Source organism: Apodemus sylvaticus, chromosome 3, assembly GCF_947179515.1.
Source record: "Apodemus sylvaticus chromosome 3, mApoSyl1.1, whole genome shotgun sequence".
NCBI lineage: Eukaryota > Metazoa > Chordata > Mammalia > Rodentia > Muridae > Apodemus > Apodemus sylvaticus.
This window is the reverse complement of record NC_067474.1, coordinates 47767805-47794345: the sequence shown is the minus strand read 5'-3', so window position 1 is coordinate 47794345 and position 26541 is coordinate 47767805. Positions and strand designations below refer to the sequence as shown.

The window sequence follows — 26541 nt, the reverse complement described above, 5'->3', positions numbered from 1 at the left end:
ACACAAAAAGTAATGTCTTGGAGGAAAGGAAGCAAGATGTCTAAGGTCGTTGGCACACCATCAGGTTAACAAGACAGTTAACCCAAGTCACCAACATCAGGTACAGGTGGCTTCGGAAAGACAGCAAGGGTGACCTTCAGACCTACTAGTTCAGGAAGTGAGGGCAGGCATGAAAGCGCACCGGAAGCCCCGCCCTTGTCCTCCCCTCACCCCTCCTGCGCCCTGGCTCTTGAAGTCCAGGCTTCGAACGGGGTGACGCGCAGTGACGCCTCAATGGTTGCCAGACACGGTGGAGCTCGCAGCGCAGCGCCTTCTGGCCACTGTTCGAAGCGCCATTCCTCCAGAGCCGGGGCTGCGACTGTGCGTTGGGCGGCCGTGAGGCCGAGAAGCATGCGCGCCAGCGGCGCAGGGCTGCTGGCCGTCGGATGGCTGATCCTGGTGGGCCTGCAGGTCTCGCTGGCATCGAATGTCACCTCCAGCGGCCAGGAACCCGGCGTGGCCCGCGAGGGCGAGAACGAGAACGAGGCCGAGGAGGAGGCTGAGAACGAAGGCGAAGTGACCGAGACCGATACCACGGTCGAGGCCGAGGAAGAGGGTGAGGGCAGTGGCTCCTTGGGCACGGGAGGCCCCTGGAGAGGCCGGAAGCCAATCTTTTTGTAGAAAAGAATTACCTGTGCCATCTTCTGTAGAGTTTTCTGCCATTCACATCAGCCCCGAGCTTACCCACTTTGTGCATCTCTTAAGGCCTGTAAATACAAGGTGCTGATGTCAAAGGCTCCGGGGAAATAGGCGCAAATTAGAAATTGCTACAGAAATATTTTAGTCTTACTTTGGAGAAGGAAATCTCATTTTTAAGAAACGAAGTACCCCTCACTATGTGGAATGTGTGTGTGTGTGTGTGTGTGTGTGTGTGTGTGTGTGTGTGATTCTGCAGTCATCTCCCCATAGCGGTGGTTCTGTTTTTCAAGTTCCAAAATGGTTGGCATCCTTGCCCTTTCCTGTTCTTGATATGGGAACTCAAGGGAAGTCAGATTCCTTTTACTGTGACACACCTAAATGACAGGCTGACTATGCTGACAAAATTGTCCCAGAACTCCCATAATCTTGGTGGAGCCCTCAGCACCCTGATAGCAGGCAGTGTAGTGGTTATTCTTCAAAGGACAGGGGCAACGGAAAACAACAGGATCCAAGTGAAGACATTGTCAGATTATGATGTGTTAACACACAAGAGAATGAAACAAACCTGTCTTTGGTTCCATAAACGTAGCTTGTACTCCCGGCTCATTAAACAAGAGAACCTTACAAACAGTTGTACGCATTCCTGAGTAACTTTTATGCAGGCAGGTCAAGGGCAAGTCCTCAGACTTTTAAGGGAGGATAATTCCCTACTCGCACCAATGACCCAGCAGACATTGTCTTGATGTCTTTTGTTTTCCTTTTGTCTTCTCAATCTGAACATATAGTGTGGGTGGTCACAGGTAGAAACTCTCAGCATCAGAAAGAAATTGACTGGAGTTATTGGGGATCCTGCTTTGGCAAAAATTTCAGAAATCTTGAAGAGCTTCCTGACTTTGGAAATGTGGAGAAAAAGGATCTCCAGAAGAGACTGTTCTAAGCATTGCTTCCATTCTATGAACAGTTTTAATATTAAACTGGTCAAAGGAAATTGGAGCTGTAAAGTGCTAAGTAATACGGAGGCCGTCCTCTAGGGGTGGATGTGTAATCCTTTGCATTCAAATTCAAAAGTTAAATGCACATATTTGTTTAGTTCTTCAGTTTCTGTGTCCGTGGACTTCTGAGAAGCCACATATCCTCTGAAATTGTAGATGTACAGTGTTATGCCTACGTGCTTTTGACTGGAGAGTTCAGAACTAATGCAGAGATGATATTTATGAACTCTGAAGCTCCTTGGGAAATTTGCATGATACCTGTAGCCCTGGTGGACCTGTAAAATTTGTCATCATCATTTATTAGCTAGTATATAGTTTTCTTTTCTTTCTTTTTACTTTCAAGTCAGCTTCAATTGGTCACAAAAATAAAGGGTAGCAAAAACCCTTAGTGGGAACCTTTTGTAGAAATTTCAGTCTTCTAATCCCTCTAATTTTTGTATGTCCTATCTTTGAAGCTGCACACACTCAAACCTGGGCAAATAATTTGAATGCACCTAAATTCTCAACCATTAAGCATGAAATTGGAATGTATCCATCACGTAAATTCAATACCAGCATCTCTAATAGAGTTTAGTTCCTCATTATTGTGGTTCTTTTTACACTTATTGTGAAAACACAACACTGATGGAAAATGCAAAAGGCATGCTTTTCTTTGGAGAGAATGCCATTTTGCTACATAATTGCAAAGCATTTTCATTTTTAGATTTGTAAACAATTGGAAGATTAGTCAATGAGCTTTAATCATGTCAACATCATCTATTTTCTTTTGAGTCCCCACATAGAGATGTACTGTCATGGTTTATTCACTTACAAATCTTATCAAGTTAATTTGATGTATGAACATGAAAAAGGAAGTAGTACTGCCCCTTGTGCTTTTAGAAAAACAAAGGGTTCAAGTTTTACAGCAGAATATTTCAGGAGAAAACCCTTCCTCTTGGAAGACATAGCATGTGTCTTCTTCATCTTTAGAAACGCCATATCTACTTCTGAAGTTGAGAAAATCCAGGCTATTCATCCAAGATGCCATGTATCGTGGAGGTTTTGATTATATAACTAACTAGTCCTTTACCATTTATATTGCCGTCTCTCTCCATTATTCAATTTGTTTTTTTAATTGCAAAAGTTTTTACCTGTTCATTTTCCCCTTGGCCAGGATCAAGCAGAAACAAAAGGTACAGAACAGAAAGAAAAAAAAACACTTGTCAAACTTTACCTTTGTTCTTTTCTGGTGAACTCTACTGAGTGTTCCCTAGAAACAGACTGCATGGAGGGCGCGTCTAGACTGCCCCACATTCCTGGAAGACAGTCAGGCAGTGAGTGACAGGAGAGAAGCCTGAGAGATGGGCAGAGATGTTGACTTCACAGCTTTGCTTTGTTTCATAATTGCTTGTCTTTCTAAGCAATCCCAGTCAGTCTTCCATTTGATCGTTTTAGTTTTTTAAATATAGTTGGAAATACCTGATGACTAATGATGAAATAACAATGCTTCAAGATAAAAGGAACCAGAGTATGTTAGATTAATTTAGCTTCTCTTTTATGTGCTTTATGAGCATTCTGTATTAGTATGCTCTTAGGTTTATTAAAGGGTCCCATAGACATATGTAATAAATTATAAAATGAGTTTCACTCTATAAAAACACAGCTGTGGTTGAGCCTGGTGGTACAGCTGCTTTAGAGGCTGAGGCAGGAATATTGTAAATTGAAGGTCAATTTGGCATGCAAAGTGAATTCCAGGCCGTCCTATACAATGTAATAAACGTTTCTTAAAAACAAAATGAGGAGTAAAGGCAAAGATACAGCTCAGGTTAGAACACTGACCTAGCAGGAGACTTCAGGTTCATACCCAGTAGTGCAATAAAAATAAAGTAAAAGAATATGTCCTTCATTCTGAGAAAGGATGAAAGCCCTGAGATATGAACCTTACAGACCTCCTTTCCTCAAAGCAACAGTGTGAGGGGTCCAGTTTCATCCTGCTGAGTGCCAGCAGTCACCTGTGCAGTGGGATGCTTACCTACAGACTGTGGACCAGGCTCTGGGCGGCTCTAGGAATCCTTGCTACGTTCTGCCTCCTATACTCACTGCTGAGGTTATTGGTGGTTTTTACTTTTTCTTCTCTCATGACAACTGCACACAGTAATTTTGGACAGTTGAGATTTCAACCTCTAGGACTTTAATTTCATCTGAAGTTTTGTTTGGTTAGACATGGCCGTTCTTCAACCCTGCTGCCCCTTTCACATCCAAATTTATCACCAGACATATTTTCAGGACCCCAGATTCAGTCTGCATGTTACCCAGGTTCTTTTTATAGATCATTAATAAAATGTTGAGGAAGACACAGGCCTTTGATTCATCATTCCTTTTACATTGTCACCAGCCAATTAACTAGCATCTGTGGCATCTTTTCTTTTTTTTTATTTGCCACATTGGTATAGAATGGGAACTTTAAAAAATGCCACATGAAGTCCAGATTTGTATCATTTTCTTGAACTACCACTGTAGGATTTCCAGTTTTGAAAGGTGACTAAATGGATACTCAGTGCATCAAATAATATGAAAGTTGAAAGAATCTTTGGATATCTTCTGGCTCTCTCTCCTTGTCCTTTTCCCCCTCTGAAGAAACTGAAGAAAGAAGGAACTTTGTGTTTTCCCAGAGTCACATAGGTAGTGAACAATAGAGCTGACTGACAGATGGTTGTTCATGGTTCAGAAGTCGTTCATTTATATAGGATTTTATGCCCAGGGTCCAGGTTTTACCTTATGCCTCATAATATGCCAAGCGAAAGAATTCAGGCATTCCAAGTATTAAAATGTCGATTCAAATTGATCAGCACGATAGTTCAAATCATTTAACAAAGTCAATGTTAATTTAATTATACATATCAAATGCCTGCTCTGTAGTCACTGTACTGTATTTGATGCTGGAAAATACAGAACAATGTGAAAAGCCTGTGAAACTGTTAATGTTTTACAGTATTGAAAACAGGGAAAATTAGGAATCTGAAATTCATAACTACAAAATGAGTTTGAATTGGGTTTACTGTTTCCATCTTCAGTGCATACATAATCCTAAGCAATTTATAGACTGCTTTCATAATCTATTCAGTGTTAACTACCAAGTGAGATAGGCTTTGCAGTTTTTACAAAGGGTTCATTGGGTCTGCCAGACTTAAATTGCTTCACTCAAATTCAAACGGCTAATTAGTGGAGGGAGCTGTGTTTTGGATTTCAAGTTGGATATGCTTTCTGTATGATTTGTTGTCTGAAGATCCAGTGGTTTGTAACATTCTCCTTTAGCAGCCTCTTATTTTTTTTCTGTTGAGATTTGAGTCTTAATTTGTGTATTTGAAGTTTTGGTTATATCTGTAACTATTGGAACTCACAGTAAACTTCGGAATGATTAGGAAAAAAGGAAATGTCCTGGCATGGTAGCTCATATGTGTAATCCTAGAGAAGCTGGGACAAGAGGATCACTTTGTCAAGTCCAGCTGTTCTAGGTAACAAGATCCCAACCCCAAAACACCACAGGGAATGTAAAAAGAACATGTGATTTAGAGCCAGGACAACTGCACTTCTCAAATAATTACATATTCAAATAATTATATATACATATGCATACTATATATTAATATATATATGTGTATGCATTATGCAATGCATATATATATTACCTTACTAAATAAAGCATTGTAGAATGAAATGTTAGAAACATCGAAATTTGCCATCCAAACCTGCAAAATGGATGAAATTTATTTGTTTATAATTTTAACGCCTACTTGGTGTGAAGACTTATTTGGAGATGTAGATTGTTTTGTATTACAGTTTATTGTTTCCTTCTTTATAAAAAATAGAGAATATTTTAAAATGGTTCCTAAAGATCAAAAACTGTTGTGTGTATATTTTGTTACACTTATTTAGCTGGATTTAATTTACTGTGTATTAGGTAGTGAAGAAGAAAAGCCTTGTGTTATATATGAAATTCAAAAGCAAATGAGAGGTTATTTCTAACTTAATGAATGTTCTTATAGGTTTAGGATTATTTTGATTTAGAAAGGTGATATTTATATTTATGCAAGGGTCAACTTTGCTTTCCTGGGTTGATTGGGAAACCGGCGGAGGGAAGAGGGCTTATGGGACTTAGGGGGAGGGGAAAACCTGGAAAGGGAAAACCATTTGGAATGTAAACAAAGAATATAGAAAATAATAATAATAATAAAAGAAAAAAGGAAAAAGGAAAAGAAAAAAAAAACTTGTTGACCATATGACAATCACTTGAACTCTTTACCTCGCAAGTAAGATGCTTGTCACTTTTATAAGTTTTCATATGATTAAATAATGTTTCTTTAACTTTATGTTTAGTTCAGAACAGAACAATAGTCAAAGAAGTAGAATACGGAATGTGCACAGTCACGTGTGGTAAGTAGCCCAGACCAAAGGAGCGATGAATGCGGACTTCCAAGGTTAAATGCCAATTAATTGTAATTTCTGTACATTTTATACATTCCTCATGTCTCATTGCCTTCTATGCCTATTATTTTAATTTACACACAATGCTAGGTATTTGCTTTAAAGGAGGTATTTTAGGTTTGGGGTATTTTTGCATAGCAACTAACCTTACTAAACTAAAATTCTGCTTCACAGATGTTCAAAGATGGGAAATCTTCAGTGCATCTAACAGATGCATTCCCACACTATTTCGGCAACCTTGCCAAGAAATAGGCTTATTTGTAATAGACTATTACAAGTACTCTGGTTCTCTAATTCGTAAGTCATAGTTTGGAGAAAAGAGGTGTTATTTTGTGGGATGAGTAATGGTAAAGAAACATGACAGCGTCCATTCCATAAATAGAAATTTTAACAAAACATCATATGTGGGATTGGGCTCCAGGTTACATGTGCTATCTAGACCACTGGTCCTCAAACAGCTCCCCTAAATCTGCTAGGGCAGAGTGTTGGACTGACCGAGTTTCTAACAACCTAAGACGATGGATAGGTCTAAGTCTGAAGTTTGAATCAGCTCCCAAGGGAGCTGCTCTTGCTAATGTTGGAAGTCCTCTGGGTTCTATACCCGCTGCCTGGAGTCGGCGTGGTGAGAAGACAGTAGAGGATTAGCAGATGAAAATGCTTCCCCTCAGTAGAATCTAACCTAGAACAGTGATGAGATTCTAGTCTGTACACATCTACATCAGACTTCTTTCTAGGTGAGATATTTGGTAAATGAATTACCAAAATTGACAGTTTTTTTTAAATGTGTATGCTAAAAAATATGCATAACATGAAATGTTCTGTTTAATTACTTTCTAGTATACAATTCAGTGACCTTAACATTGCAGCATCAGCACTGTCTGCAGAACATTTTCAGGACCCCAAGCTAAACCCCCATTCCCAGTAGGCAGTAGCTCTCCAACACCCCTCCTCCTTGTTCCTGGCAGGCATTTTTTTTCTAATGCAGCTTAGAACAGGGTTCTGCTCATAGTTCTGTAGTGACAGTCAAAATGATAATCATCATCATAAAACCAACCAAGTTCTCCGTCATAAATTTATCCCTTTTTTTGTTGCTGCTGCTTGAGAATTTTCCACAGCAGAGTGATTTTTTTACAACTTTAATAATCTTTCAGCCTTCCTTCTCATGATCTTGGGAATCCACTTACCCACTTACCCTCAAAGGTGTAACATCACCAAGGAAGTTGTTAGAAATGTAGGATTCCAGACTTTTTCAAGATTGGGTGAGAGTTTGCATGTTTATAAAGCTCTCTGGGTGACTTGTACGCATGTACTCTTAAATCTGTAAGCCACCTGTCTTACATTCAGTCTTTCCTTTTTGTGGAATGAGCTTGTGATTAACGCCTTGTTAGGGGCTAACGAGGGGCCTGGAGCAGTCCAGAAGTTGAAGGTAGACTGCCCAGCCTGGTACATCGGTCGGTACAGAATGGGACTAGAAACCACTGACACGCTAGGATCAGCTAGTAACCGTGTGATTGCTTGCTAAAATGTGTGACAGTTTTGGAAAGAGTACCTTGTTGGAAATAGAAGTGTGCTTAATAGTTTCTCCCACCTACACTTAATACAGAGAGTTTGTCAATATAGCTACTAAAAAGCAGCATTTATGTAAAATATGATTTTGGAATTTCTTCCAGAAGCTCCAGCCCCAACTCTGAAAAGTTCTATGATCAAACAAATTTGTTTAATCCTATGTATTATTTCAAATGAGATTTTGTTGGCTTTAGAAAGCATATTTTATATACTCTAAAAAGGGAAAGAGCTATCAATTCAAAACATGCATATTTTTAAAATAAGTTTTGATTTCAAAGATATTGAAATATATAATTTTTATATTTTAGTCAATGGAGAATTATGTGATAGTATTATCATACTATAAGTTCCCCAAAACTTTTGTACTAAAGAAGTCCTTTTAACTGTATTGTAATATTTTCAAATGTGCATATGAGCATAGAATCCTTTTTCTGATGGGAATAGCAACCAGGAATCTTATTAGACATTCCAGAGGAAATACCATTTTAGGAAATCAGTGGAGCAGAGAGTCTACATAAATTCCATGTGTTGTCGTCCTGAAATTGGGGATTTAATTTTTTAAATTAAGAGAACATTCTCAAAACAATACAAAATTTAACTAAAGAAAAGTACAGACCAGCATGGGAAGAAAGGTCCATTGTGGTTACTTTTATGTGAACATTTGCTCATTTCTTTAACTAAAGGTGTTGGTATCAGAGAAGTAATTTTAACCAATGGATGCCCTGGAGGTGAATCCAAGTGTGTGGTTCGTGTGGAAGAATGCCGTGGACCTGTTGATTGTGGCTGTAAGTTGAATCCATATTTGCTGAAGGAGGGTTTGTGCTGGGAAAGACCTTCAACCTCAACCAGTACTGAGTACGATGAGTACGGGGAGACTCAAGAACTGATAAAAGCAATAATAACAAATTAAATTCCCCCTGTCTAGACAATCAGAGCTGTAAGGAGCCCTGCTTTTGATTTACATTTCAGTGATGTGTAGACTGATAAGCTGCTGCTTCACTGGGCTTGGGGCCTGTATTTGAGCCTGCCTTGAATAGGAATACTTTTGATGCCATGGCCATGACATTTTATCTGTAGATTGGTAAACTTTAAACTAAGAACTTGGAGCTGTTTGTATCAGACTTTTCTGATATTTCAACTTGTTTAGTGAGATTTCATAACCATTGGCTAGATCTCCAGGTTCAAAGTGACATATCACTAAGTTGAATGCCTTTTCCTTTTCCACATTTTCCTGCATTCAAATGGAGAGCCCTGGTGTCTGCTCTCCTGCTTCTTTTGGTGATGCCTGTGTAATCAGACTCCCAATTACAAGATTCAGTGTCTTCAGCATCCAATTGGTTTCTGCATCTAAGGATGGCTTTTTACAACAGTGTCGCATACGAGAAAGGGTCTGCAGGCAGTGTAAAGTCCTCCTTACAATAAAACTATTTGCCACTGTAGGGACATAGGATTGGACCTGGATCTAACCTGGCTTTTTATTATCTTCTCTGGGATCATCAGCAGATTCCATTATAACTTTGGATCTGTTTATTCAACTGGAGAAATTAGAAAGTTGGATTTTCAGAGCCTGTCTCTCATGTATATACATACATGCAGGCACTCATGCATGCACGCACACACGCGCACGCACACATGCGCACGCGCACACACACACATACACTCACGCATGCACGCGTGCACACACACACACTCACGCATGCACGTGTGCACACACACACACACCACGGATGTGTATTATAGTATGCTCAGTGTCTTGATAGTGTCTGTCTCCTGATCCTTGGCTACTGATATAATTATAATTGGTTATTTAGAAAGCGTATGGCCAGATAAAGCAGTTCTATGCCCAGTGGTATTGTCTGTTTTTTCTTCTTTTTCAGGGGGTAGACCAATTTCTGAAAATCTTGAAAGTGCTAGACTATCATGTGTTCATATATCTCCTGAAAATCGTTTCAAATATATATGGAAGCTTCTAAAGGCAGACCAAGTAAGTAGACTATGTACAAATGATCCCATCTTTTTAGTGTCTGATAATATTCTGATGTTTTAAGAAAGCTTTGAAAAATGGAATTAAAAATCATACAATTTTTTGGAATTTGATTTTTTTGGGTCAGGCTAAAAGTACATATGTCTTAGGGTCATCTATAATCATAACTTAAATTCATACATATTATGATATATTCTGTTTTGGAATCAAGATTCTTATTGGGTTATATAGGTGTGGCATGATAAATAATAGATAATGTTAACTAAAGGTATTTTAAATGCCAGATCAACTGTTAGACCTCACTTAAACGACATGTAACAACTCTGTAGACGTAATAATAAATTGTGTTGTTTTACAGATGAGTAATTGTCATATAGAAACTATCTTAGTTTGCATGTCTGTTGCTGTGATAAAACACTGACCAAAACCAACTTGGAGAGGAAAGAGTTACTGAAGCTTACAGTTCCAAGTAACAGTTTATCACTGAGGGAATTCACGCCAATCTGGAGGAGAACCTGAATACTTTCTCTCCATGACTCAGCCCACTTTGTTATATATCCGAGACTTCCTGCACAGAGTGACTCCATCCACAGTGGTCTGGACCCTCTCACATCAATCATTTAACAAGAAAATGTCCCCACAGACTTGCTAACAAACCAGTTAGATAGAAGCATTTTCTCAAGTGATGTTCTTTCTTGCCAGATGACCCTAACTTGTGTCCAGTTGACAATCCCTAACTAGCTCAGAGTACTGTCCATAGTCAGTGGGTTGGGATTTGAAGTCTAGAGACTGATTCTAAATCATATATGTACAATGAGTTGCACACTGGGATGAGAGCACGAGAAACTCCTTTCGTTAGAGGAATGCTTCCTTCCTTCCGTTGGCAGCCCATTGTGTTTGCTGATCATCTAGCGAGTCCTGCTTGTCTTTCTCTGTCGCCACTGGCATTTAAGTGAACCCGGCTAAAACCATTCATACTTTTTTCTTTAATAGCAACCTGTTATACTGACAAATGACACAGCAGTCCTGGAAGTACCAAGAGAACTTCATCCTCTGGCGTTTGAGTGTGACACCTTGGATAATAACGAAATGGTAGCATCTGTTAAGTTCACCGTCTATACAACAAGTGGTGAGTATCCAGGAGTGTTTTCCTTTGCTTATACCCCAAACTCTAGGAGCATCAAAACTACCTAAAGGATTTAAAAGAAAACAGATCTCTGCCAGCACCACCCTAGAGCTTTTATTCAGTACATCAGTATGGATCTGGCACATGAATTACAGGAAGCTCTTCTTTTAAAAACCCTGTCCTGGAGCTAGAGATGGCTCAGCCAAGGGCACTGGCTGTTCTTCCATTGGTCCTGAGTATAATTTCCAGCACTTACATGGCAGCTCACAACAGTCTTTAATAGGATGTAATACTCTCTTTATGTGTACAGACATACGTGCAAACAAAGCACTCACATACAACAGTAAATGAATCTTTAAACAAAATAGTTCACCATTAAAAAAAATAAAGTCCAGACCTTCAAGTTGAAATATATTACTGCTTTATTTCCACTATGAAAATGAAGATAGACAAATGGGCTGTTGTGTATTATTACAAAAATATATATATAATTAAGACTTAAAAAAATCAGGGCATTTCTTTTTAGAGTTATCCATTTAAAATCTGTGTGTCTGTGTGTGTATGTGTTTTTGTGTGTTTGTGTGTGTGTGCACACGCTCATGTGTGTGTATACACATATGCACATTTGTGTATATGTGTACTGAGATAGGGTTTCTCTAGGTAGCCCTGACTATTATGGAACTCACTAGACAAGGCTGGCTTTGAACTCATCTGCTTGTGTGTGCTTCCTAAGTGCAGGTGTGAAAGGCATGATGATGTGCTATCATGGATGGCTTTAAATTATGGCTTTGATAATTCAGTGTTCTTGCTCTGGCTTTGAACATGACTTTGCCTATTAGAAATTTTTTTCCTGTGAAATGTAAAATTGTAAAATATGTCATGTTCATTAAATTTAACCTATGACATCTGTTTCCTTTTAATTAGTTTCTCTTAACTGCCTTTAATGTTGTTATCTTTGTTGGTAGGAGTATTTGGCCTTAAGTTCTTTTGAGAACTCTCTTATCTTAGGATTCTCTAGGGAACAGAAATGGTAACATAAGTATTAAGGCAGATTTATTAGAATGGTTTGCAGGCTAGGGTTCAGATGACCCAACAATGGCAGTCTTCCTGTGGAAGGCCAAGAATCCATTAGTTGTTCAGTCCATGAGTCTGGATTCCTCAGCTGATCTTCCAACTGGAGTCTTGAAGAAATAGGTTCTAATTCCAGCAAAGCCATGCCTCAGCATCAGGCTAGATGAACTTGCCAGCAAGAGTCAGGACAAGCAGGAAAAGCATCCTTCCTCCATGTCATTTTATGTGGCTTGACACCAGGAGATATTCTAGAACTCATTCCCAGAGAAATGTTTTTATATATAAATCTTCTAGAAGTGGCAGGTAACTTTAAGGGAGCCTGTGCATTTCCTGAAGCTATTTCCAAATCTAAAAAGGTTTTCTTGCAATCTGGAGACCATGCCATGCAGTGCCCTTTATTTTTTTAAAAGATTTATTTTTTTATGATATATAAGTACACTGTTGCTGCCTTCAGACACACCAGAAGGGGGTGTCAGATCGTCAGATTCCATTACAGATGGTTGTGAGTCACCATGTGGTTGCTGGGATTTGAACTCAGGACCTCTGGAAGAACAGTCAGTGCTCTTAACCGCTGAGCCATCTCTCCAGCCCACCCTTTATTGAAAATAAAAATAAGGGTTTTAGAGAGAAATGTTTGCTAGTTAAACTTTCTTGATATGTTTAAGTTTGCAACTTGCAAATATTTTTGAGCTAAAAGATAGCAACCATTATGTTGAGACATCATCAATAAGATAATTTCAGTAGCAAGTAACTACTAAGTGTAGAAGATGGAAAAACTGGAGGACCAGCAAACATTACAAACATTCTCAACTTGCCATAGCTTATGCAGCTGTTGGTGTCTGTGCCATTTGTGGACTTGGTCCTCACTGCCTGGCCCGGAAGAGGAATGCTTCAGTAGTTAGCACTTTCCCCAATTAGGAACATTATCTGCTGATGTGTAAGCTAAGAGAGCACAGACTCCCAATTCTTGTCCTTTATTGAGATAATGTTGACTTTTTTTTTTCTCTTGGAGCAGCCCAGGAATGGTGAAGCACTTCTGGCATTTAGTACATGCACCCTTAAACAACAAAATGTCAGAATATTTCAGTAACTATGACAATTGGCACACCCAGGCCCCAGACATTTTGCTTGTCTATACATCAAATAAATACTCTTGTTACAAATAATTGACACTCAACAGTATTGGAATGAATCAAATATACAATAGGAATATCTTTAGGATAGATGTAGCTAATGAAAAGTTCTGCCCGATGTAATGGTGTATCCCTTTAATCCCAGCATTGGGAGGCAGAGGCCAGCAGATCTCTCTGAGTTCGAGGCCAGTTTATAGTAAGTTCCAGGGAAAAATAGAGAAATCCTGAGAAAGAGAGAGAGAGAGAGAGAGAGAGAGAGAGAGAGAGAGAGAGAGAGAGAGAGAGAGAGAGAGAGAGGAAGAGAAGAGAAGAGAAGAGAAGAGAAGAGAAGAGAAGAGAAGAGAAGAGAGAGAATTTCCCTTTCCCATCTGTTTCTTTCTTCTTTCTTTATCATGTTTCCACACACAATTATTGTCTTTCATAACTAGGCATTGTTTGAGGATTTAATTGTGTGCCCCTAAAATATGTCTCCTAACTTCTCAGTACTTAGACTGTAACTATACAAAGAGGTCAGTGAAGATGAGATTGTGACTGGTGTCCTAATAAACTTTGGAAAGAGAGGGAGGCAGTAAAGGAAAACGGAAGAAGAATGAGAGAGGCAGGGCGGGGCCAGCACATGAGGGCACATCCCAGCTCAGCCACCAAAGCTGAGATGGTCGCCGCCCAGACTTACTGGGCCCCACGACGCATTCTTAAATGAAACAAATTTGTGCTCTTAAGTCACCCAATTTATGGTCCTTTGTTTTGGTAAGGATAAGCTGTGTTTATTTAAAACATTAAGCATTGAAATCAACTCATTTTCATTCATTTTAATTACTTTAAAATTTTATTAGAAAAATTTAAGAGGAAATTCAGCTCTCTTAAGAAAATTAAATGTACAGGTGGTCCATGTGGTCTTTGCAAGATTACTCTTCAGGAAGGAAAATCTCCATGCCCTCACTGTCCACCCTCCCTCCGCTACTGCTGGGTGCTAGTGAGTGAAATCAAATGCATTTTGCATTTTCCTTCAGAACCTACTCCTAAACGTTGTCGCTCCGTTTTAAAATCTTCCACTTATACAAATCCGAAATCCTTAATTTTTTTCAATCTGACAATATCGGAAGACAAATATAAATGTACCTCTGTGATTGTGCACAGGACTGTTTAAAGGGGTGTCACTAAATTGCCTTTATACTATATGACTAATGACAGAAACAGGTTATAATCCACAGCATTAAGAGGATAGGAACAAACCAGGAGATCGCCATGCAGAGATCACTCCTCATAGAGTGGTACATAGTAAAATTAAAATGGTAAAATAGTCAAGTCATAGTTTATACAAATAATTAGACCTCTCTGGTCTCTGGTTTACTTACCTGTATAACACAGCATATGTCATATGGCCCTTTTCCCTGTGGCTTATTTTTGTGTGTTTTAGAATTTGGGGTACAAAAGAACCATTGGACAGCTATCGCTTTCACAAACTGAATCACTGATTATATGCTGTCCTGTCACCAGTCTATGGAATAGCAATGCTGGCACACATCTGCACACTGGCTCTGCCCCTCAACAGCCTGACAGCAGAAAGAGAATGACTGACTTAGGAGTAGTGGTGAGAACAGTGAGTGCCAACCCCAAGCTTACATTTTAAAAACCAGGGGTAAACCAGAATCCTAGGCATACAATTTAAGTTTATGAGGTTTTAAGGAGGAAATGGGAGAAAGTCTGCATGCTTTAGTAATAGGCTTCTTAGGTTCCTTAGACATGACTCAGAACAATCACCATAAAATATAAGATTGAATAAATCAGATTGAATCAACATCTAAAACTTTAGCTTACTAAAATAAGTCACTTGATAATGAATAGGCAGGCTGAAATCCAAGAAATAGAGCCGGGATAGTCAGTTTGAGAAGGTCCTCTTCCCAGTTTGTTAACAAACTATGTCCCTACCCTATTTTCAGAAATTACTCCTTTCTCTAACTTTATCTCAGAAAGTGAGACTGTATCCACAGAGTCACCTGGCCGGAACAGCCCATTTAGACAGTCGTTCCCCACTTGTTTCTGGTGGCCTCCGTCACTGGATGTTTTTCCTCTTTTAGAACTGCAGACGAGAAGATCCAGCAGACCAGACACTGATGCAGTCTTAGTTTTCGTGCTGACCATAGGAGTCATTATCTGCATATTTGTGATCTTCGTATTGATTTTCATCATCATAAATTGGTAGGTCACCTTTGATTGACATCTTCCTCAATCCCCATGCACTTGCAGATACAGCTCAGACCATCGCCCCACAGGTGTCCTGTGGCATCCTGATGCTCAGCTTTCGGGCTGCCCCATCTTGTATATGGATGCTTCCCAAAACAACATTATGATTTCTTTCCCGGCATGGGAGAGCTTTCAGATAAGCATCTTATAATTTTACAAGGCGGCTGTTTAAAAGAATAAAAAAAATGTAAATGCTTCTGCTGCTTATCTGTAGCTCTCACTGCCTTAAAACTTGGCTATTGTAACCTCCCAATTCCCTTACAAACAAACCCTGACTCTGTGTGTTATACTTGACAAATCTGAGGGTTCATCAGTGATGGTGCAGCTGGCTTATTCTAAGTGGAGTGAACAATTTGAGTAAAAGGCACTTCTACAGAATGGAACTATGAACACAAACTTCATTTAGTTTAGTTTTTTTAATGTTTCAATGTTCCTATGTTTTTATCCCACTAGGGCAGCAGTGAAATCGTTCTGGGGGGCAAAAGCCTCAACTACCGAGATCCAGTCGGAGATGAGTTCTATGAGGTACAAAGATTCGACATCTATTGACCAGTCACCAGCAGACATACCTGGACATGAAGATGATGCTTTAAGCGAATGGAATGAATGATGTATGGATGACATATGAGAAGCCAGAGAACATTAGAGCATATCAGATTCATTATTATGAAAATAAAATATATACTGAAAAATTTTCAATGATCTTGGATTGAATCTTCCTCAGCGGTGGTAATGCAGTGTGGAGACAGCTATATTCAGTCCAGCTCTGTGGTACAACTGTCGTATTTCCTTTTAATAGTTCCTGATATTTACTGTTTCAGATAGTGTCTTAGAGGCACATATATAAATGTATATGCAACTAGTTTTTGGTCATTTGTGAAGTTAATGTCCTAAATAAGAAAAAAATATAATACAGAAGTTGCCCTGGATAATAAGCTTTCTCCCACTAGGGAGAGCTAGGTTGAACCATTAAGGTAATCATACTCTATAATCTGCAGGGCACATAACATATAAAACACCATTTTTAAAACAGGAAGTAGTGATGATAATCAATAGTTGGTGACCATGTGCTAAGCACTGCCCAAAGCAGTTAACATATATTAGATAACTGAATTAACTGAATTTGTGTTAAAAAAAAAATACAGATTAAGAACTAGAGGAGTATTTGGAGGTAGCTGGAGAAGGACATGAGGTTGATAACTTGTGGTTCTCACAGAAATGAAAGTTAGGGACTCTAGAGTAACCATTAACAAGTATCTCGCTGAGCTTAGTAAGATGCAGGTGATACTAGAATACCATCATTTTGTGTTAAACCTCTCTGCAACACAGTTCAGCCAGCCAACAAACAGGATGTGAAAGCATTTAGAATTACACTCCATAGGCTTTTTTAGTAACCTTTTTAAAAGAATATATTTAGTTTATTTTGTTTAGATGGATTCTGTGGCAAGTTCATTGCTGTTATTTTAGGATTTATGATATATACCAGGCAAAAGACATTATAAGTGGGCATTTATGGTATACTGTCCTCTAACAGAGCAAATATATTAAAGTTAACCTATTTTATTTCTGTTACACAGCAGTTTTATCTGAATTGAGTAAGGATCAACTGGTTATAAAGTTATTTTTATCTGTTGTGGGAACTCCATTGGAGACTTCAACTGAAAAGAGATTGTTTGCACATAATCTTTTAAAAGAAAGTTCTATAACACCTGCCCCAGACAAATGTTAAACACCCACCCTTCCAGTTTTATTTCTGACTTATATGATCATACACCTTTAGTAAAGAGCCTAAAAACTACTACTCTTGTCAACCCTTATTTTTAAATCCAGGCTGGCAGTAGGTCTCGTGTATCTTTCAGTGCACTTAAAGCTCCCTTAATGAACAAGGCTAATGCTAAGTGCTGTTCATGGATTACATCTGACTACCTGCTTTCCACCAGGCCTGTGCTAGGACAGTATTTGCTTACTTTTTTGCTTGAATGAGGCAATGTGCCTAGGTATAACCAGTAAGTCATCAGCCCAAATTCCAAAGTTCTAGGTCATCCTGAGACCTGGGAAAACATTCAGAACTCTGATGACATGAATTTCAGTGAGAGGAGGACTCTGTGATGATCTTTAGTCAGCCAACAGTAGATGCCATACTATTGTAAGTAGATACCTCACTATTCTAAGTCAATGAGGTTTGCATGTTATTTGATACAGTAGTTAATACTAAAACTATTCTAAATGACATATGTATTCTTTAAAATAAGTTGAGGAACCTTCCTTCCTCAGGACTTACTGAGCTCTCCAATGAGGGCATTGGTGAACTATTTCTCCAATAATGGAACAAAACTGAAACCATGAACATATGTAAACAGCACTGTGCACTTTCAAGCAAAGCTTTCCTGATTGTCGTGCATGTGAGGAGCCTGGGGTGAGTGAGTGAGTCATTTATAGTGTATCACACACAGACAATCAGCAGTGGGCATTGACAATGGTAGCACTTCATAGACATCTGCAGTATTTAGCCCTACTCTTGTGTTTTGAATGAAAAATGTCCCCAATAGCTTCATGGTGGGAGCAGTTTAGAGATGTTGGTCTTTAAGGTATGCAGACTCATCTTCCCTCCTCCTTGATATGGTGTGAAGCTGAGATGTGATCAGTCAGACAGCTTCCTGCTCCAACCACCTGACACAATGCCTTCCCACCATGTGGACTAACCCTCTGGAGCAGAAAGCCCAACTAAACCCTTTCTTCATCTGTTTCTGGTCAGAGTGTTTTATCACAATATTAAAGTAACAAATACAATGTGCTTTCTTGAAATCACCCTACTACCGTAACTACTTTTATTAGTGGTTGATACTGTTACTGTATAGTAAGTTAATGCATAAATTACAATGATGTAGTGTTTAATTCCAAATCACCAGTAATGCACTGGTGCCTCTTAAGGAAAGAAATATAATCCCTTTCCCTCAGAGTTGTGTGACCAAGAATGAATCCAGATTTGAATTTTCTACTTCATCTCCCTGCATCTTTCATTCTGTCTGTTGCACGTGCCTGAAGGCGCTCTTGTGTGAATGTTTGTCCATCTTTCTCTGTATGACTATCCCTGTGTCTGTCTGTTGGATTAACTTTTTGTCTTAAAGTGTGAGTGGTGTCTGTATAAGTGGTTTGAATAGCATAGGCAGCATTTATACTATTCAAACCACTTGGGGGATAGAATGGAATACTTTATGGAAATCTTTAACAGTTTTACAAGGGGTTAAATCACTGGTTCCAGTTGACCCAGAAAACAAACATCTTTGTTTATCAACCAATTACCATAAGCAGTTGCTTCTATCCTTTATAGTAGATTTTTGGAAGAGGCTTTCAATGTCCACATCTGCTGCTCTTAGCAAATGGTACGCATGCATTACTGTGGTTCAGGGGCATAGAAGAACACATAACTTAAAGTCACAGCTATGCACTATCTTAGGTTCTAAATGTTGATTACATGGGGAATCCAAGGAAATTAAGGTTGATTTCTCCCCATTGTTCTCTTAAAGGCAGGTTAAACAAAGTTTGAATACACACTAGGCTAGACCAGTCCTGTCTTAAGTAACTTCAATGTATATTATCAGCTTAGCAATGAGGTTCAGCAAAAGTGCCAGTCTCTTAGAATGCAAGAGATATTTTCAGAGTAGTGAACTGTCACAGGTTAAAATAATTAGCACACTTTATGTGAAATTAGCAATGCATCAAGGAGTTCTTTCTTTTGAATGCTAAGTCATGGGTCACTGCCATGTGTCATAGGATTTTAAATAGTGTTCAAAATAGCACCCTATTCCAAGAGAGAATCCCTTTTTGATTCAACAAACATTGAATTATATATATATATATACTTCATTTGAAAACCCCAAAATGATAGGATCACTCTTCAATTGGACTTCATCCTTTACCTAAGTCCTATATATACTACCAATAGTGAATATATTGTACTATAAACTATAATGTAGTTAATTCATTTAAGGAAGCCTGAAAAATTTTTTGAAGCAATAGTAAGTGAAGACATTTGAAAATCTTCATAGTTTTACTTTGATTAAACGAGAGAGAGTCTAGGCAGCGGAAAGAGCAGGTCTGGATACCTTTGAGTCGGGAAGGCGCATACTGCATCTGGAGAGAAGGCTAACGGGCCAGACTGTAGAAAGGAGAACAGGTTAGTGGAGGATGTGGAAGAGGCAGATGGGATCACACATGTATGTGACGTTCAAGATATATACATAATGAAAACACTGTGTGTGTGTGTGTGTGCGTGCGTGTGCGTGTGCGTGTGTGTGTGTGTGTGTGTGTGTGTAGTACAAAATTATATATTTCAGTGGCTAAGAATTCATGCCATGGATAAAATCTACAGAATATATGCTATACCACAATTAGTCATGCCATTTTGGAATTTATTTCTGTCGGTCTTTTAGCAAATTGCTGATCCTTACCTCAGTATGGTCGTATATGCATCAACCTAACCTGGGTTCTTTTAAATCCTGGAAATGCGAAATCCTGAATAATGAGAACTTTGTTTTTTTCCATAATGATTCCTAATTCATTCTCTAGTTGTAGGTAAGAACAAGGCAGGGATATTTAGAGCTCCTCAGAATAGCCATAGTTGATGGAGATGCCTCTAGGTCAGCATTCAGTGATAGTGTTTGGTAGGTACAGGCTATGATTTTTTTCTATACTATGGATAATGCTTGGAATGAGGCAGATGATGTTGCTCATCCTGTAGCATCGATCTTTCTTCTGCTCATAAAATAATGCTTTCAAATCAATCAAGTGGATCTCACATAATTTTTGTTTCATGTGTTTTAAAATTAGGTGATTTTTCTATGTTGGATCTACTTTGTACTTTAGCATGCTCTACCTCAATCATTGTTATTTTATGAAGGACTGCCATTTTGGAATTTTTCACCCTTCAGTAAAGTGATTCATCAGCTCTTTCAAAATAACAGAACCAATTATGCAGTTATTTAGAAGGTTTATGCCATTTTATTGTCATTTACTACTTATGTGATCATTTGTATGAGAGAAAACTGTTTTCGACTGTTTTGGACTCTTGTTGAAGAGCTAAGTTAGATTTTTGAGCATGGTATGAGAAAAAGCCGTTTTGACTGCTTCTGACTCTTGTAGAACGAAGTTAGACTTTGACCATCTAAATCATCACCACAGCTGGCCTGCTTCCATTTGCTTCTTCACTGGCTTCTCTTTCCAGTTCTGTACTTCAAGTGTGCCTTCAAGTTGGAGGTACTTCACCTCCAGTTCTGTTGTTCTTTCCTGTTATTGTTTATCACACTCCCCTTAGCTTAGCTTCCTCCCCAAGCCTCCGCATGACTTTGCTTCTGCTTACCGCTTTTCTGTGTCCTCCTGAAGCCCCCTTCCTCACATCTTCCTCTGGCATCGTTAGCCATCATCCACAGGGTCTCAGAACCTCAGGACAGCATCCTACATGATGCTGTTCTGCAGACTTTCCCACACATACCATCAACACAGCCCTTATTCCCAGCACATGTACTTCTTGGTTTCCTAGCTCAATAACTGCATGCCGCACAGTGCTTTCCCCAGAGTATACAAAAGAATGTGTCCTGCACCATGTTCTTTCCTGGCTGCCTCTAGGGCTTTCTACTGTTTGTTCTGGAAGGACATGATTTCATTACTGGCAGGTGATTTCTCTTCCTTACAGAGCACATATTGTTATTACCTTAGGGTACTGCATACTAATACAAATGTTGCAACAGCTCTCTGATGAGAGGGCTTAAACCTAAACCATTTGTCTGAAAGATTTTTGAGTTTCGTTTTAGTAATTTTTGGAAGCAAGCCATTTATTTTATTTTATTTTTGAAGAATAAGGGGAGATAAATATACAGAACTGAGGCTACAGTGTTTCTGTTGTCCTCCATATACAATTTTCATAGAGAAAACATGTATGAGTGGCTGAAAAATGCAGTGGGCATATGGTTAGATCAGCATAAACTTCTAAAAACTGCATTCTTCAAGAAAGAGTCCTACTATGATTGTAGAAAGCAATAGCCTGTCACCTATGAACTCCACTCTTGCCATCACTGCTGTCAGATTCCTTTGTGACTCCTTCATTCTGAGTGCAAATGGACACTATTGATTGAAGGTTAATGACAGGTAAGTATATATGTAGAAATATACGGGCAGTTGTGAAGAATAATAGGCTATCATATATATCTGTAAAGTATAATTTAAATTAAATAATTGCTGAATTGTCTTTATAATAGAGAAACTTTAATATTTATTATTCTGTAAAGTGTTGAATTTGAATATCCTTTTAAGCACTTCTTTTAAATGGCAGGGAAAAATATTCAACATCTCACTTTGCTTTTTAGTAAGTCAGAAACTGTCAAAGACAAGCTGTCTATAATATGAACATCTTTATCAAGGTTAATAAAATGTCACATGAACCCTGGAGCCAAATATTATCTACCTCTGTAGTCGCTCTTTCTCTGGTTTGCTCCCAGGTCAGCCGGTTCCTATGTTCAAATCCTGCCTTGTATTTCAGCAGCCTGTTTTCATCTCCTTCCCTGCCATCCTCTCCATGGTTTAACTCTTTCAGATATGGCCATTTCCAACTTACATTGATCCCAAGAGCTTCCGTTCTGCATTCCTGATATTCTTCATTGATGTACCACTATCATTTCAGGATGCAGAACACTGGAGGGACCTCCCTGGTGGTGGTATCATTCCTTACAACAGCAAGGCTAAAAACCTTATCTCAGCTGTCTCTTTGCCTTGAAGGTTAGATGGGATGTGGGCTTCCATCTGATGCCAATGCTATAAAGTCACTGTAAGAGAGAGGGCAGTGATGAGAAGAGGGACGAGTTAAACAGCAAGGGAAGACTGAAAGATGGAAGGAGAGAGAGAAATGATACTTCCCTTTCATGTCCGCAGGTGCTTGCTTTGGTCAGCCTTGGTCAGAGAAGCTTTTTTATTGCAGAGGTTTTTTGCTGTTTAAAGGGCTGAAAACAAGGCAATTGTAATTGTTCAGCCATGTATGGAACATGTATATCAACCCCACCCACCCAAGGTTCAGGAAGCATCACAGAAGGGTGTAAATAAAGAGTGCGATAACTGGGGTGGGGGTGTGGCGAGGAGGGCTGTGAGATGCTCCCTGCCGCACAGCTGTGGCACACACGAATTGATGGCGGTAGTGGAAACAGTTCCCTATGTTAGGACTTGCTGCAAAGAACATCGCAGACACCAGCGGAGCTGAAGAGTTGCCATGCTTTTACTCTCGAATATATATTTTAACTGTTTGCCTAAAATGATTTTAATAAGCTTTCCCAATGCCATGTGAGATTCCCTTGGATATAACCATAAACAAAAGCTCTTAGAAGTTTATTCACTTGTCTCATTAACTATTACATTATTTGTGCTAGGTTAGCTTTAGTTTCCTTTTCAACATGAAGAAATGAACTTAGAGGAGCTTGAAGGTCATTTCTTGATGTGATAGAATTTAACTCCTCTTTTCTGACATTTCACTTTCTTCCCATGCACTATCATTTTATAATACATAAATAATTGTATGACAATAAGATAAGCAATAATTATGGACAAAAGTGGGGTCAATTTTTAATAGACAAACACATGCAACCCAATACTATTATGCATCTAACAATCTATAGGGCACATGTTGGAGAAGATCAGATAGAAATTGTTGGGGCATTGTAATGAAATGAAATAAAAGCTTTGTGTTGCATCAGAAGCCTCAAGGTCATAGCTCTAGAAACTATATTGATATTTAAAAAAATATAGGGCCCTATGTTGGCTATCTGAAAAAAAAACAAAAGGAAGAGAACAGGAAGTTCCCAGAAATGAAGGATTTTGTGTAAATAGTTGGGAGCATGTGAACCTTGTTTTGAAGCTGAGAGTGAAATGAAAAAACCCCATTTAGAAAGGTGAGAGATTATATAAGCAGAGTCATGTGAAAAACAAAGAAACGGCCTTCTCAAGCAGGGAAATGGAATCTAGGAGCCCTAGGAAATAGCTTCATACAGATAGTTAAGGAATAATTTATATCACTAATAGATAAAGACACATTGGATGGAATTGACAAAACCCAGCTGGATAAGCTGACCACAAAAAAAAAAAAATGATAAAAGAAACACAAGGTACAGATCTAATTTCTTATAATGTAAATCTAACAAAATGGAAGAGTCAGATGAGAGTGGGTGACTGAAGAGGGTTTTTTCTAGCTAGCAATTTTAAGCGTGGAGCCACAGCTTCAAGTGGTGCTAATTTCACTGAGAAAACAACTGGATTGTCTGTGGTATTGGTCAGAACATCAAGAATCTCCCACTGGGTAAGTAAGGATGTTTTAAATATGCTAAAGTGTTTTCACTAAGAAAATTTGTCTCTGTGTTATTAAGCTGATTAGTAATATTGATTTAACTATAATAATGTCACAAATGACTTTGTGCTGGTCTAAGGGACCTCCCACAGAGATTTTCTTTCCACAGAGGAAGATACTAGGGACCACTATTAAAAAAAACAATGATTGACAAGATCAACTTTTTTGCTTTACCTGGATAATGGAGATGATTACATCTGTGTGATATCGACCTCATCCACCTCTCTGCCCCCGTAGTCTTTGAAAGACTTAAGTAGAGATTTGTAAGCTGTATGAGAGCTCTACTTTCAAAGAACATAGGTATATGAATAAAAACAAAACATATTTTGGTGGTAAGACAGGGTCGAGATAGCCTTTAGCCCAATTATAAATTGTTCCACAAAGAGATGCAATGAACTCTGCAGAAGCTGCTGCAGGGGTGTGTGTGGGAGGAACTATGAGGGGCAAGGTTTTGTCTGGGTCATGGGAACAAGGCCAAGCCTGCAGTGGCACCATATAGAGAGTTCTCTATAGAGAGACACCAGCCAGACATGAGCCAATAACTATGAACACCTCCTAGCACTAAAACACAACTTTCCGAGGGCTGGAGAGATGGCTCAGCCACTGGTTGAATGGCTGCTATCTTTATAGCCTAGTTGTTACTCCCCTCCCAACCCTGCAATCTACTTTAACACTTTTCTCATTCTTCTGTTGCTTCCACATCCTAGACGGCCATGCAAAAATTTAGAACCCAGGATAATTAATGTAGGAAAAGATTATCACCTTAAGAACTAAACCCTTCCTTTAGCAGTCATGACCCTTTTGGATAACCTGAGATAAAATATGAAAAAGACCAACCTGACATTTGGGAAATGTGACTGTCCAGGTGGCATCTTCCATGCAATGTTCTAGCTAAAGGGTAACACATGAAAAGGAAACCTGAAAGAACTGTCATCCAAAGAAGCCGCCATTTCCCCCTGGGATCCCAGGTGATCATTCTATACACCAGGAGAGGAAACTTCTGTGTGATGTCTCAGTGAGTGGCCTTATTATCTGATTGTTGGTTTGCAACACCACAGGTGGATTCCTTGCTATGTTTTGGAAAAACTTGTTAAATAAGTTTTACTCACCAGTGGGACTAGAAATCTATGGAAAAGCAAGTTCTTAGCCAATTAGTTTAGACAACTCAAAGGACAGTAATATAGGAAGAATATTATGTAAATATGCAGAAATTCTTAAATCTGAGACAAGGAAAGCTTTATAGTACCTTAAATGCTTTCTTACAAAATTTTACTTTCTATATTATTACTATTGCTGTTATACTGTGACTTTTAAAGTTCCTGTTTTTTTCATGTATAGTAGAAAATAGCAGGTGCCTGAGACTCCGTTGACATTTGCCAGTAGATGTAGGATTTAAGACTAGAAATATGAGGAATAAAGTGTGTCTCTGGCACATAGTTCATGTGTGAACTTTGGAGGGGTACTCACACTCTCAGGACTTTTTCTACTACTTATAATTACACCTGTTTGTTTGAATAGAACTAAAAAATAATTTTATAACCAATGTACAACAAAAGCCAAAATGAAATTTTCAAACCTTAGTTTACTATTCTGGCAGCTTTTCTACCTTAACCTTTTTTTTTCAAAGTTTCAAAGGTCAAAAGGAGTTTCAGAATTTCTAATTATGGTACATGGGCTTTTGTATTTATGATATAACTTTCTCTTGGATAACTGAGGTAGAGATTTGATAACCAACAGCTTACCTGACATTCACAACTAGACTGTTCTTGTGCTAAACATAAGTAACTTCATAACAATCCATTTCAGCCAAAGCATGGGTGCTTGGAAACCATAGAAATGATCTACTCACCACTGGTTCCACTAATATGAAACACTTTTGATGCTACCTACCATGTTCAGTTCTTTCCACTTTCTAGATGAGACTCATGAATAGAAACTTTGATATGGAATCAGTTCTTATGACAGTAAATCACAAGGCTGGAATGATTGTTTCTCCTTGTTAACAAACTTATTCTGTGAGTGAACCTAATATTCATTCTTTGTTTATTTTTCAAAACTTCCATTCAGAAATCTTACAATGTACTCTTGGTGTAACTTTTCACCCACATTAAATCACATGCCAGTGTGTGTGTGTGTGTATGTGTGTGTGTTCCCACTAACAGTATGCTTAGACAGCCACATCTTGCTTTTCTTATGACAGTATCTCAAGTAGTAAGTTAGGAAAGTGACACTGGAACTCATTTCTGCTTTACCAGTTTAGGAAAGTATCTAGATCCCAATTTTATCATGTTTGGCAATTACCTTACTATAAGATTTAAGGTTGTTTCCTCTTTGCTTTTCTTTTGTTGTTGCAGTTATTTTAAATAATTTTAAAATCAAGAAGCTTCAGTTTAGCTAAAAATATTATAGTTTTGTTTGAGACTTTTATATGCAGTCCTGGCACAATGATGGTGTGGTCAAATATAATGGTGTCCTCTCTGACCACTGTCTCTTGCATGGTAGTTCTGTGATTGGAGTATTAAACTCAATTCCGTATGTTATAGCATAGCCAATAGAGAAGATTGGGTCAGATGTGGCCATATGCCATTTGAAAAGCCTCTGGAAAGTAGTTTCCCATCTCAAAGAGAATGCAGAGGGAAAAAGCAGCTTTTTGTTGTGATTGTTACTTTTCATGTCTTGCTGGGATTTTTGGATATGTGGTTCAGAAGTCATGTTATCCCGTCTTAAGGAGAAGCCTAACATATGGCATATTCAGAGAATAGAAACTGCCTTTGTTTCTTTTCAATTTCTATGGCAAAACATTACCGAGGCACTTTATAAAAGAATGGATTTAATTTGGGGTTCATAGTTCCAGAGAGTTAGCATCCATGACCATCATGGAAGGAAGCAGGCAGGCAAGG

General features: G+C 38.6%; 1 protein-coding gene across 2 annotated transcripts; it reads left to right on the top strand.

Annotated features, from left to right (window-relative positions):
- The first annotated feature begins 390 nt into the window (after window positions 1–390).
- Window positions 391–15868, top strand: Spaca1 (sperm acrosome associated 1). Of its 2 annotated transcripts, none has more exons than XM_052175451.1 (7): window positions 391–595; window positions 6027–6083; window positions 8384–8485; window positions 9578–9684; window positions 10678–10813; window positions 15093–15213; window positions 15712–15868. In XM_052175451.1, the coding sequence occupies exons 1-7, from the start codon at window positions 391–393 to the stop codon at window positions 15866–15868; spliced, it is 885 nt and encodes a 294-aa protein (XP_052031411.1). The 2 variants fall into 2 exon arrangements, with proteins under 2 accessions (XP_052031411.1, XP_052031410.1); XM_052175450.1 differs by having other exon boundaries at window positions 391–601.
- Window positions 15869–26541: the final 10673 nt, after the last annotated feature.